General features: G+C 36.8%; 1 protein-coding gene across 1 annotated transcript in view; it reads right to left on the bottom strand.

Moving 5' to 3' along the window:
- Window positions 1-13,954, bottom strand: part of galt (galactose-1-phosphate uridylyltransferase) — a 30,940-nt gene that overhangs the window by 15,428 nt on the left and 1,558 nt on the right. Inside the window, exons 3-7 of the mRNA XM_028025159.1 lie at window positions 13,856-13,931; window positions 13,686-13,734; window positions 8,297-8,426; window positions 7,685-7,741; window positions 425-547 (exon numbers count right to left, since the gene is read on the bottom strand). Of these exons, the coding sequence (XP_027880960.1) occupies window positions 425-547; window positions 7,685-7,741; window positions 8,297-8,426; window positions 13,686-13,734; window positions 13,856-13,931 (435 nt within the window). The remainder of the gene's footprint in view (window positions 1-424; window positions 548-7,684; window positions 7,742-8,296; window positions 8,427-13,685; window positions 13,735-13,855; window positions 13,932-13,954) is intronic.

Raw genomic sequence — 13,954 nt, 5'->3', positions numbered from 1 at the left:
TTTATCTTACCCCTCACACCCCTTTACATTGAATGTTGAAAGATACAGATAAAATCCATGTTTTTGAGGCAAAGATTTTGATTTAAATGAAATGAAAAATACCATTGCCATAGCAACACTTCCATCTTTGTAAACCTTTAAAGGTCGTTCAGAAATTGCCCTGAAGGAAACATGATGCTTTTTCAGAATAATGTTTGACTTAAGGTGGAATGAATATTGCTGCTGCTGTGTGACCTGCGCACTCTTCTTGTTCTACCATTTGGATTGTGAGGATTTTATGTACTTTAGGAGCTATTAGATGTAAAAAGAAAAAAAAATTATTTGTGAAACTGTTTAGGCTGAAAGGCTTAGATTCATTTGTGACACTGCAACTCAATCCAAGTATGAAAGAACATAAGATGTCCACTTATTATCTTACATGTACCTTTTTCTCTGCTTCTTGTTTGGCATACTGCACCAGCAGCGGCTCTCCGTTTTTCTGATAGTATGCTCTTTGGCAGCGGTCAGACACAGCAGGCTCATTGGGCAGGAAGCTGCTAGCCCACACCTTTAGCAGAAAGGAAAAGAAAACAAAGAGACTGCATTGACTCAAACTAATTTATGAGTGCAACAAATATTCATAAAACATGGAGGAAACATGAGCTTCTTGATGACCAGTTTCCTTTAAACACTAATATGTGTATTAGCATTTGGAGGTTATATGCTGTGTCGTTTCTTGTGAGAAAAAACAAACTTTAATGAATCAACACCCAGGAATGTTTGAATAACTAAATCTGTCAGTTTGCAAATGCAAATCCAGACAGAGAATAGTTTGTTAAACTTTCCACAATCGTTCCAGGGTGCCCAAAATTGTCGATCTTTTCTTATAAACTCTTCTTTTCAGCTTACCTCACGGTTTTTTATAGGATATAGTTGATTCTCTGGGAAATGGATGGTTTTGAGTTGATCTGTGTTGGATCCCATTTTCAATTTTCTGGTAAAGGCCCCAAATTTTTTATCAAAAGTCTGCTACTTTCTAAAGTTTGTGGTGAGTCTGTGCAGTCAACAAAGCAGAAGCAACTTAGAGGTATAACTTTTTCAAAAAATGACCAAAAACTACTAAGAAAGACATCTTGCTGAATCTTTGCCATAAAAAAAATAAGGACTGTACTGAACTCAAGAACCTTATGAAGATGCCGGAGAGCATTTCAAAAACTTTTTTTATGTTCAAAATGAGCAAAAACAGTAACTGTGTCTCACTGAACAACAAACAAACTGAATGCTTACAGTTCTGAAGATTACTACAAACCCTGCATTAGAAGTCACAGGGGGGAAAAAAAGTTATCTGGGTCTTTGTTCCTCATTAGAATTCCAACACATATACCCTCCAATGGCACCTTCATTTTATCCACCTTCAAATGCCCCCTGTCTGCCACCTTTTTCACATCTCCTGATTATGCTCCTCCCTGTTCCATTCCCTTCCCATTTCCTCAACCAGAATGTCTTTTTGAAGACGCTTCTGAATCTCTCCTCCCAGATTAGTATTGACTGCCTGCCCACCTCTTGTCACACTGTAGGCTTTGTTATTAAGCTCTGTATTCTCCTTTGCGCATTCGGTCCGGACGTTCTATTTCAATTATATAAGACAACTTAAATGTGGAAATATGATATGCATCTAATATGTTACACATGTTTTTAGTTCACTTGTACATGTAAAGAGAAAACCAACCACATCACTAAATGAGCTAATTCTTTAAAGCTGATCTCTTAAGCATCAGCATATTATTGCATATTCATTCGCATTCAAAGAAACACGCACACACGCATGCACACGCAAAGTTGCGCCTCTATCTGTTATGATAACACTAAAACAAAAGACACATTTAAATCAGCCACACTGATTGCTAACTGAAACAAACACATTGTTCCAGCATTGCTCTCATCAGCCACCAACTGGTGCTCCTTATCAGACTGCATTCACCTTAAATGAGATGCTGGCAATTTCTCCAATTTAGCATCCCTGGAGAAAATTATGCACGATGCTTCAAAGCACAAGATAACACATATCTGAAAAGAAATATTCAGCTCTATTCGCTTTACAGACAGGAACACTGCTTTGCATTTTGGTGTGGCTGTACTATATCCCTACATTCTTTGGCCCTCATAACACATTTCTATCACATTTCAGAAAGCTTTTTATGGGCAACAATAAACATAACAGAAGACATTTGCACAATTCGGGTTTTAGCTTTATAGCATTTTAATGGGCATTAAAGCAGACAAGCAGTACAAAACAACCCCACGATTCAACTACAGACTCTGGGCTGCAAGATAATTTAGAACATGAAAAAAATGAAATTTTGAACAAGAGGTATTCGGGGTTCATAAAATTAAAATCCACTCTTATCTACTCATACTTATGCAAAACGGCAAACAGCAGACACACGCAGAAAACTATATAGGCTCTCTCTGAGCAAAGATGAAGTAGTAATCTACTTTGTGGGGGGATTACCATCATCAAATTGTGAAATACATTTGGGGTGTTTTCAGAAATGATAGTTCAGTAGACATGGTTTGAATGGGTACCAAATTTGCATTTTCTTTACATTTTCAGCTGATGCAGTTCACTTTTGCACTGTACTGTGTCAAACAAACTAAACCCTTAGCAAAACCGGTTTACCCCCTGGCTAGTGGTGGCGCTGCACCAATGACCACTAAAGGAAACAACTGAGCGCAACTTCCTTCCTCACAAAATGTAAACCAATATGGAGTGGCGTGAGATTTTAATGGTTTAAGGATTTTCCTTTTGTCTTTGGCAAAAGACTTTGAGCCATTTCTCCCATGGGTGCTAAACTTGCACGTTTGTTTTGGCTGTAGTTACCCAGAATGCCCTATAGTTGGCTTCCTGCTTTAGGAGCTGTCTCCGTCTTGCTTGCCATCCACACATGCATTTGAACCTCGCCAGAGTTCACTTCAACCACACCACACCTATATATGGTCTCATTCATTATAAGTCAGAAAATATTAATTTTGTATTATTTTTATTTATCCCAGCTATCTTTCCATTCTTCTTATAATTACTGTTGACATGTGTAAAGTAGGGCTGCACAGTGGCGCAGTTGGTAGCACTGTTGCCTTGCAGCAAGAAGGTCCTGGGTTCGATTCCCGGCCGGGGTCTTTCTGCATGGAGTTTGCATGTTCTCCCTGTGCATGCGTGGGTTCTCTCCGGGTACTCCGGCTTCCTCCCACAGTCCAAAAACATGACTGTCAGGTCAATTGGTTTCTCTAAATTCTCCCTAGGTGTGAGTGTGTGTGTGCATGGTTGTTTGTCCTGTATGTCTCTGTGTTGCCCTGCGACAGACTGGCGACCTGTCCAGGGTGTACCCCGCCTCTCGCCCGGAACGTAGCTGGAGATGGGCACCAGCAACCCTCCCGACCCCATTAGGGACAAGGGTGAACAGAAAATGGATGGATGGATGGATGGATGGATGTGTAAAGTAATGTGTTCTAGCAAAAGGTGGATTTTGGAACCAAATTATGCAGAGGCAAAAACAAAACAGCTATAGATGATGTAAATAGAATGCACAAACACTGACCAGCTAAAAGACTACAGGCATGTGTAACAAGGACTATTTGAATATTGGGCTCTTAAAACTGGTCCTTAGGCTATTGGTTCACCTCTGTCTTTACATGCAATAATATATCTACCCGACAACAGTTGTTTCATCATGCAAAGTCCAGATAACACATCCAAGAGAAACCAAAATATAATCCTTTACTAGAAGATACAACTTCTGAGAAAGGTATTTCTTTTGATAGATATTTCAATTCCATAAGTCTGTTAACTTCAATGTTGCTGCTCATGTAAGCAAATGCAACACTACACAGAGAACCGCATATCCACTGATGGCTACTGGAGTTAAAAAGGGCTATTACTATTCAAGAAGCATATGTTTTCCTTCTTCCTCTCTGATCCTGTGAGACCAAAGTTATCAGAAGCCATGCCGCCTACAAAACAGGATTAAGATTTTTTTGTTTCTTGTTAGTCAAAGTTTTACATCAATGCTTCTAAGGTTTTCACCATGGGGGTGCGGGTGGGAGGGACGTGACTGTGCAAACACATGGATTTTAATGCGCTGACAAATATAATAAGGAAGTAAAATTCTTTTAAAAGAGAAACCAAACTACATAAATGTATTCAAAGTTCTCTCACAGACTGGACCCAAATTGTATTCCAGGTGGACAAAAATTGAAGCTATTGATTCCTTACAACTAAACCAGGCAAAATGAAATATTGATATGAAAAGATATGTATACATCATAATTTAAAATTAGACAGGATTTTCACCTTACAGCTATACTTTGTAATCTATTTAACCATATTTTTCTCCAGTGACATACTGCCATCTGGTGGTAATTTCTACAATCTTGTCAAAACAACAGAACAGACTCAGTTAGGCTCTGGGTTTGTCTTCGTCATCCACATCTAACTATACTGCTCAAAAAAATAAAGGGAACACTTTAAGTGTTAAACACCTGTTTAAGTGTTCCCTTTATTTTTTTGAGCAGTGTACATTTATAGGAATCATTCAGAAGTTGGGAAGAAAATAGATATTTTAGGATGAGGAATGAGAAGACAACTTTTTAATTATTGATCACTGAAGACCTGTTTTTTGTCATTGTGTAGATTTACTTAATTGCTATAGAAACTCTAACGTACATTTACGAGTTTAAGTATGCATTTTTCAACTTATGTTTGATACTTGGTATTCTATAAATTTGTATTTTTCAAACTTTTAAAGTAAAAGGTTAACATAAAGCAGTGCATTAGTGTGAAGCTAAAGGAAAAAAGAAGATAGAAGGTTGTCAGAAATGTTCATTAAAACCGGAAATGTGTAGAATGCATTTGTATTCCAGCCCCTGAATCAATACTTTAAGGAAGCATGGTTCTCTGAAATTACAGCTGCAAGTACTTTGGTGTGCATCTCTACAAGCTTTCCACATCTCATGTCTTCTTTGCAAAATAGCTGAGGTTGAGCACAGCATATGTCAACAGAAAAGTGCAAGTCTTTTCACCGATTCTCAAATGGGTCTAAGCCTGTACTTTGACTGGACCATTCTACCACATTAATAAGCTTTAATCTAAATGGGTGTCCATGCATGCAGGATACCAGCCCTTGAGGACTGATTTTGGATGCCACTGATCTAAACTATTCAATATTGCACCAAAATGCTGCATGGCAGGTGCAATAAGAAACTTAGCATTTTAAAATAAAGGTTTTACAATATAAAGATTGCATTACTAAAAATAAAGATCTCAAAGTTTTGGGTTTTTTTCATTCAAGGCCTAAAGGGTAAAATTGAACTTTTGCACCTTAAAAGCTTCTAGACAATAAGCAGCTCTCATGCGGACTGGTAAATTATTTGGTAGATTTGGGACAACAGAAACAGAAAAGAAATAACCACCTTTAATTTTTAGTTTGAACCTTAGAAGACCTCAAAACTTCTGCTTGTTTGAGCTTTGTGTTTTTGTAGATGTTTAATAATTTAAAAGACCTTTAAATATGGTGGAACAATCCTGTTTTGAACAGGAACCCAGCATAGCTGTTACATGTTTGTGTTTTCTAGTTCTAGGAATTGCAAGGAGTGACTAGTCTAAACCACCAAACACACACACACACACCCCCGCACACGCCTGCACACGCACACACACCCCTTTTCTTGGGTGCTTTTAAAGGGAAGATGTACATGGGACATAACAAATCTCAGCTGAGATACCAGCTACCAAGCAGGAAGGGATAATAGTGTTTCACCACACAGAGAATATCTTAACAGGAGTCCTTCATTTGTTGCAACATTTAGAGGTGTTTCAAGATCATAAAGAAATAAAGCACCACCATCTTTATAAAGAGCAAAGGATAACAACAAACAACAGATCAAATAGATAGGCTGTGACAGATGGCTTGACAGCCATCCTGTCTCAAGGTCCACTAATTAGGGTTGCTGTCAAATTTGGTCGCAACAGGACCAGGGCACCTTCTTCAAGGTTGTGGGTTGTGACAAACTGGAAACAGGACCTCTAATGGCTTTCTTCAGGCAGCTCTTCCCCAAAGACCAGACATGTGGCGTGGATAACTGTTGACAGATTGTTCTACCCTCAGCTGTGGATCTTTGTAGCTGATTCAGTGTTCCCATGGGTTTTTTGGTTACTTCTCTGATTAATGCACTCCATGCCAAGTTCGTCGTCAGGAAACCATTCATCATTTTCTTTCTACTTCATAATTACTCCCAACTTTGTGTTTATCTATTACATAAAATCTCCAAAAAAATACACTGAAGTTTGGGGATGTAATGTGATAAAAAAGCAAAAAGTTCAACAGGTAAGACTATCCTCACAAATGATCTATAGTAGACTTGTAGGCAGCTTTAATTTATCAGTCTTTTTTGTGAATAACGTAACATATTAAATTAAATCCTTTGCCTCCATGCATCTTTTTGCACCTTTTCTGCGTCATACTTTTAAGAAACAGTTTGACAAGAAATGTCTCTGTCCCCGAATTGAGTTTTCTAAATTACCGTGCCAGAAAGAAAAACATGAAGACGAGCAAAGCATCCAAGCTGTAATATAGGTGTGACTATGCATACCCCCTTACGCATAATGTGGCAATGCTGCACAGCTGCATCTGATTTCTGGATGAGGACTCAATTAACAGCTCCGACGCTGCGACATTTCTGACTTCAAAACCTGGACGTGTTTTTCTTACACATTTGTAATTCTTCAGTGGTGTGTGAAGGAGCTGCAAATTAGGGCCCTTGTAGATAAAGGTGTGTATGTGATAAGTGTTGTTTTATGTCATTTTTAAACTCATTCTGCATTTTGAAAGCAGCGGCCCCTCATGAATTTCTAAACTTGAACACAGAATTTTTCTATATAAAGACATACTAAATAAAAGGAATAATGTTATTATGTCTACAAAGTATCTATAAGCCTAGAGTAGACCCTCAATTTTTGCATATGGTGTAGATATTGAGCAGTAATTAAGACCTGACAATACTTTTTGTAACTGGCACAATACCAGGGGGATTAACTTATTCTACAACACTCTACAATTTCAAAGATATTGTAAAATCAGTAGCCTTATTTTCTTCTAATAGTTATTAAAGTGTAAAGTAATCCAAGTTTAGAGAAACTCTGTGAAAGATGTATAAAAAGTTTTAAAATAAGTTTAGCTTTTGTTGCAGCAGCCAAATTTCATACTTTTTGGCAAAGTCCAATCTCTGATGTATGTACAATTATTAATTCCAGCAATTATGCCACATAAAGAAAAATAAGCAAAACCAAAAAGAATGGCTTGCATCCATACTAATAATTGAAATGTGACCTAAAAACTATAATTCACAAATTATATTTTCATGTGTTTCAGTGTATGGGCATACTTAGTACATTTCTCTCAGCCATTTAAGTGAAACAGATGGGTTTTTAACTTTATAACTTTTAGACATGGGTGCCAACAAACACTGCTACTAGCGTAAACTTGAACATGTATTCAAGTGTTTTTAAAAAACATAAAATAGCTGAAATGTGACAGGCTAAGTAGGCGACACAGTTTAGAATACCATCACACACAATAAATAGAATAGAATGGTAAATATGTGTGTAGAATTCACTCAGTGTGAGAATGTGGTGTTCAGGTGCTCGCCTTACCTGACAGTGAGGATGTGGATTCGAACAACCCATCATTGCTCCCTTATTTTCAAAAATCTGCAGACAGAAGGTGGGAGTCCATGTATATTTCAGGTGTAGATGATACAATGTGCTTTTTTGTCAAGTTAAATTACCATACCCAAGAGCATTTTGGATATTTCTGAGAAGATTTTTTTCTTTATGGTGTTGGCTGACATGCGAATGTGAGTGAAAACAGTTTGGGATCTGGTTTAAATTCAACACCTATGGTAAAGCGAATTATTTATGAAAGTAATTTATTCTCTTGGAACATAGCAGCACCTGAAGTTTGAAAAAACAAAACTGTTTTCACACAAAAGATTTTTTTCTGTTCCCACAGGAAGTGATTTTCAGGTAGTTATGCACCTTAATCCATGTTTTCGTACATCTGTCTTTCTGAATAAGTGAGTTTGCACAGAAGCACCATTAAAGTTTCACCGAGTTCAATGGAAACGCCTTTAAAATACAAAATAACTGAATGGAAAATGTTGTGAAATTTGTGATGTGAACTTTTTACAGCTCTGCAATGTCAGAGAAAGTTAGATGAGGTGAGTGAAAATAAATAGCAGTGAAAGAAGTGTGTGTTTTATGCACCTGAACCCATGGATACGTAGCACCGAGTTCCTCTACAATTTCAGCCCATTTATCAATCACCTTGATAATCTCTTCTTTTTTCATCAGAGGGAGGGTGACATCAGACCAGGGGTGGAAGCACATGACCTTACTAAACATGACACAGAGAATAGGGAAGAAATAGTAATCATGTAACAACATATAAGGATAAAAATCAGTAAGCAGGACTCTAAATGCCCATTCTGTCTGAATATAAAGCTTGACAATTTTTTCACAGAGACAACTAATCTCCTTGTGTCAGGAGAACAAAACTTTTGGGATTGTGACAAATAAGGTTGGGTGAGAAACCAAATTTATCCTGCCATCTAAAAGCCAATTGTTCTTTTTTGGTGGGCATGACAGAAAATGTTATTTTCTGCTGTTGCTGGGACAATGTGCTTTGGTCACTAAGACCAAGATTGAGCTTTTTAGAAATGAACCTACCTCAAAAAACCTCATTCCCACCAGATGATGGCTATAGGTTGGTTGTTTCTTTTCCAGGTGCCCCTGATACTCTGATTGTTACATAAAGCATCATGAGCTCTTTAAATCTACCCCAAAATGGTTTATCAGACACTAGGTGCACAAGCTTCTGCCATGGCTTTCAGAGCCCTCGAGTCCTGTAGAAAACCTGTTGCTGCACCGCAGAAGACTATAAAACACAAGATGGGAGCAGCCTATACCTCAGGATTATCTCCAGCCTTGTGCAATGTTAAACTGGTAAGCTGCATCACTTTTGGATGTAATATTAACGGCTGAAATAAAATGTGCGTATTTTAAGGCCTTTTCTGTCTTTGTCAGGTGAGTCAGTGTTTCCTTTCTTTAATCCATCACTATTGAAGGTGCATGTCTAACAATTCTGTTCAAGCTCACGCACCTCATCAGAATCTATTCCCTCTCGCTCTCTCTGTTCCTCTTGGTGCGTCTATTATTTATCCTGAGTTTTCTGCTGTGGTTCTGGTAGATATTAATAAGTAAAAAACATGCCAGTGCTATCACTGATCTACTTGGCCTGGTTAAATTGATAATCTGCAGGAGTGCTGTTTGCATCTCTGTTGTGAAGTGAGATCACTGCTCTGGATACTACTGCATGCCTACTTTGAGATGTTTTTCATATTGCATTGCTGAAGCTCAGGCTGTTGGCTAAAATGGTAAACTGAAAACATGACTATGTTTGGATCACAAACTTAAATTAATCCTTTATTAAACATATGATGGATCATTCTTCAAGCCTCACAAACAGGCAGCTATCTTCAAGAAGAGGAAAAAAAAAGTTTCTTGCACATTTATATATTCTCAATCTCAATCTCAGCACTGCCTGAAACTGACGGTTTCAGGCAGTGCTGAAACTTCCCTATTTATGTCAAAAATTGCGAGACTGTGAGAAAACCTTTTTGTGCAGAAGTGAAACCTATTAAAAGAACCAGATTGGACAAGGAATCAGTAGGACAAACCCTATGTGTCAAATATTAAGTGCACTTTGTGGCCAAATTTACCTGTACACTAAACAATATTTTTAACATTTCCAAAGAGTTTGCAATGTGTGCAGGGTTTTGTAGACCATAGTGTCTGGTTGGCCTGGTAGTCAAACTGATTAGAGAGAAAACGTTTTATAAGTTTTATTAAAAAAATTTCCCAAGGCTTTTATTTCCCCTCTCGCTCTCTCTTTCTTGGCTGAGAATATATAACTGAAAACAAATGCCTAATAAATTAATAATCATATAATGGTTTTCCAATATTTACCTGCAACCACCTGGCTGTACTCAAAAATGTGACATTGCTGGTGCAACCAAATTTTCTATCAAAACTCTCATGGAGAAACACAAAGCTTTTATTTTTATTATTATAATTCTAAAATTGAAGAAATGGGATGAGATTTTTGACAGACACTTTAAGAGAGAAAAAACGACATAATTTGAACTTGATATGAAGTCATATCTACAATTCTGGGTTTAAATAAAACCATGCTGTAAGTTCAGCCATCTGAAACCATATGTAATTGTGTTGTTTCTTCTTGCGCTGTGTGATCTGTATGGTGTCCTTGAGTATTCTGAAAGGCACTTCTAAATAAAATGTATTTGTAATAGTAGTATTGTAGAAAAAGATTATTTGAGTATGAATTGAACATACCACCTAAATGTCTCTGTGGGCTTGGGGGAAAAAAAAAAAGAAAAGTTCACTGTTAATGCAACTGTTTGTTATCAGGCTTGCAAACAGCGCCCAGGCAAACAAACGTGAATGTCGGAGTAAAAAAGATATTACATTTCTATTGACAGTTGCAGTCTTCTGGGACGAAAAGCAGCTAGTGTGAGATCAATAATTGAATACGACTTTGGTGTTTATGCTCAAAGCAAAAATGAATGGTCTGTATTTATGAATGGTTCATGAGAAGACTTACAAGAGCTGAGAGCTCTGAGCATTTGTGTTTTTAAATCCAGTTGAACTCTAAAAGCAAAAAAAAAAAAAGTGTTGCTAGTTACTGTGAATGTATAGCAAATCTCTGGGTGGACAATATGGCAAAAATCATTTTGTAATTGTATCCTAATACCACAATGTACAAATATTTAGTAGCAATTAAAAAAAGAAAGATAAGAGTATTTTGACCAGAGAACAGTTCAAAACATATTTTTTATCAGACATTTTTTTTGTTCATTTTGTCAAAATCTGTATACAGTAAGCATTTATTGATATGATTAACATATTGAAGACCTAAAGTAAACTCTCTCAAACCATTTTCCCTTAATCAAAAATGTGTTTTATTTAAAACTTAAACAACACAACCCAGGTAAAATGTACTATTGCTACATGAAAGGGGTGTGAAAACTGAAATTTCTTTATCACAGAAATGTATTTGTTTTTTCAATTTCGTTGTCTCGTCTCCTTTGGCCATTCATATGCCCTATTACATATAAATCTGCTGCCATTTAGTTTTAATGAAATTATAAATTGTTGCAAAAGCTCCAATGCTCAAAATGTATGTATAATATAACTCAGTTCTATATTTTCTGAAAACACTGCATGGAGCCCAATTTCCATTTATTTGGTTTCTGATCCCCTATGATGTCTGATCACACCAAACAAGAAGCAATTTCTTACAGGTTGGTATAAATTATAGTCCAGTAATCTCTTTCCCTTAAAGTAGACAATAGGTAGAAAGTTACTTTAAATCAGGTACAAAATGTCAAGCTGGCAGTTACGAATTGATGGATTATTCAAATGAAGTTGCACACAGCAGACGGATTCATTTCATATCTGACTTTTTAACTTCAAAAATCATAACTATCAACTGGAAGTTATTAAATTATTTGGCTTGAGCAGCTTTTGTATTTTATAATTTAACTGGTCTATATGGGCATCAGATGAATGAAAACAGGGGCATGAACTCTTCAGAAAATCATTTTAAAAATATATATGTGTGTGAATTATGAACAGAGTTCATTGGAAACACCTAACTACCAACATATATTGACTGCTATGCAACAGCTTCTTCTTTAGAATACTACACTACTACAATGGCAGTCCAAGAAATCTGTCAAGTTTGCAGCATGGTAAAGAGACGTATCTGACCATTATAAAGTCTGCAAAATGTTACCGTAGTTTATTGCTAGGATGCTGGAAGTAGAGAACAACACATCCAGAATGAATGTGTTGTTCATTCTGGATGTATTAAAGAAAAAAAACATCTTCTACATCCTCTTTGTGCACAGCTTTATGTCCAAAAACAAAGCTAAATTTAGCATGCCCTCTTCACATTCTTTGTGTGAAGACATCTAAGGCAATGAGCTTTATGAACATTGAATATATGCTTTTTATAGAGAAGTAGCAGTGCAGTTGGTAGCACAGTGAGAAGGCCTGAGTTTGAGTCCCAGCCTTTCTGCATGGAGATCGAATATTCTCTCTGTGCATCTCTCCAGGTACTCCGGCTTCAGAAGCAGGTGAGTATTGATTAAACTGACACTTATGAGAACAAACTGAGAAGTAAACTGGGAATTGAGAAGTCTAAATAAATATAGGAAACATTACTTTTATACTTAGATTTGTTTTACATACTGATTAAATTGGTCAAGCTCCGTCTAAGCAAAAGCTTTAATTAATTCCTGCAGCATAAGTTGACCTTTCAAGGAAATTTTAAAGAACCTGATAATTAAAATGAGAAAGCAAAACAAAGTGTGACCACATTTTTTGTCACAGCGGTGTTAATTGGGAGCATATAACTGGAAAAAAAAATAAAATACAATAAATCATTAGTGTCTGTCTTATCGCTCCCCTTAACCCATTTTTCTTTGTCTCCCATGACCCAGATCCTTTAAATCCTGTTTTCCGTACTGTTTTCCTCACTAATTGGCTCTGTGAAAGTTGCTCCAGGGCAACAAGCTATAGCTTATTTTCAAAGTTTCCTTTTTTTTTCACCCTCAATAAAGACACAAACTGCATGACAAACACAACAGGAAGATGCACGCAGATACTGCATGAGGAAAAAAATCCGACACAGACAAAACCTCGACTCACTCAGACTCCAAAACACAGAAAAAAATAACTTCTGATATTTAAAAAATCAACACAGAGAAAGCACAACACGTCAATCAAGTGCTTTTCACAGTACGAATACCTGACAGCCTCTACATCTGCCAACACTAGGGAATTAAACCCATAGTTCAGTTTTTCACCAGCACACTCACTGAAGACGTTTGATTTAATCTATTATTCAGTTGTTATGCAACTCTGTTGTCAGCCACAATCATCCGCGTAGACCCACAAAAACAGGGAATTGCTCTTGAGCTTTATCAACAAACAGACAATCACATTGTGACAAGATAAAAAAGAAAAAAAATGCAAGCTGAGTTTGTCACTTCTTCAAAAATGATTTGTAGAAGACTACAAAAGTTCTGGGAGGTCAGGATGGCAGGAAAAAGAAAACATTATTTCTACAAAAAAAAAAAAAAGTTTTTAGCTCTCTACAGGGATACTGTCACCGTAAACTTTATATGACGGTGGAATTAGTTATTATTCATAGAAAAAGAAAATATGACAAAAAGTTAATTTAGTGAACACCAATTGAAAAGGCAAGATGTGGGGAAAGATCCCCATCTGCTGGTGGTTTTAAGATCCACATCTGAATCTACATAGAGTGTGTGTGCAGAGAATGAAGGGAACTAATTCAGAGTATAACAGAGACTTGCAAACAAGTTTTTCACATTTTACAAAATTATACTATTTGTTACTACTTTAATAGCCTGGTAAAAAACAAATTTCTTTCGAACAGAACTGAAATGTTGCTTTAAAATGTAAATAACTTGGCTTAGTCTTAAGAAGGTAAAGTAATACAACTATTTGTGTACTACCCCTGTCAGGCTAAAAGCTGTTGTCTTACCAAACACCTCTGGCGGCTTTTGACTGGAATAGCGGATGCTGATCTGAACCTAAAGACCAGAAAAACATCTTTTTAGGACATGAAGACATTACAACAATAAATAAGAGCAGAATTCTTGCTTCTGCAATTTCTAATACTGGGTAACATATTGCTTCAACACAAACACTCACCAGGATCTGGAGCATCAGGCTGAAGAGCGGGGAAGTCATTTTCAAACACAAAAGTGCTGTCGTAGCTTGGATTTACCTGGAAAACGATGAACACTTAAA

This window comes from Xiphophorus couchianus, chromosome 8 (assembly GCF_001444195.1).
Source record: "Xiphophorus couchianus chromosome 8, X_couchianus-1.0, whole genome shotgun sequence".
Taxonomy (NCBI): Eukaryota; Metazoa; Chordata; class Actinopteri; order Cyprinodontiformes; family Poeciliidae; genus Xiphophorus; species Xiphophorus couchianus.
The sequence above is the reverse complement of the archived record's forward strand: the minus strand, read 5'-3'. Positions and strand labels throughout refer to the sequence as shown.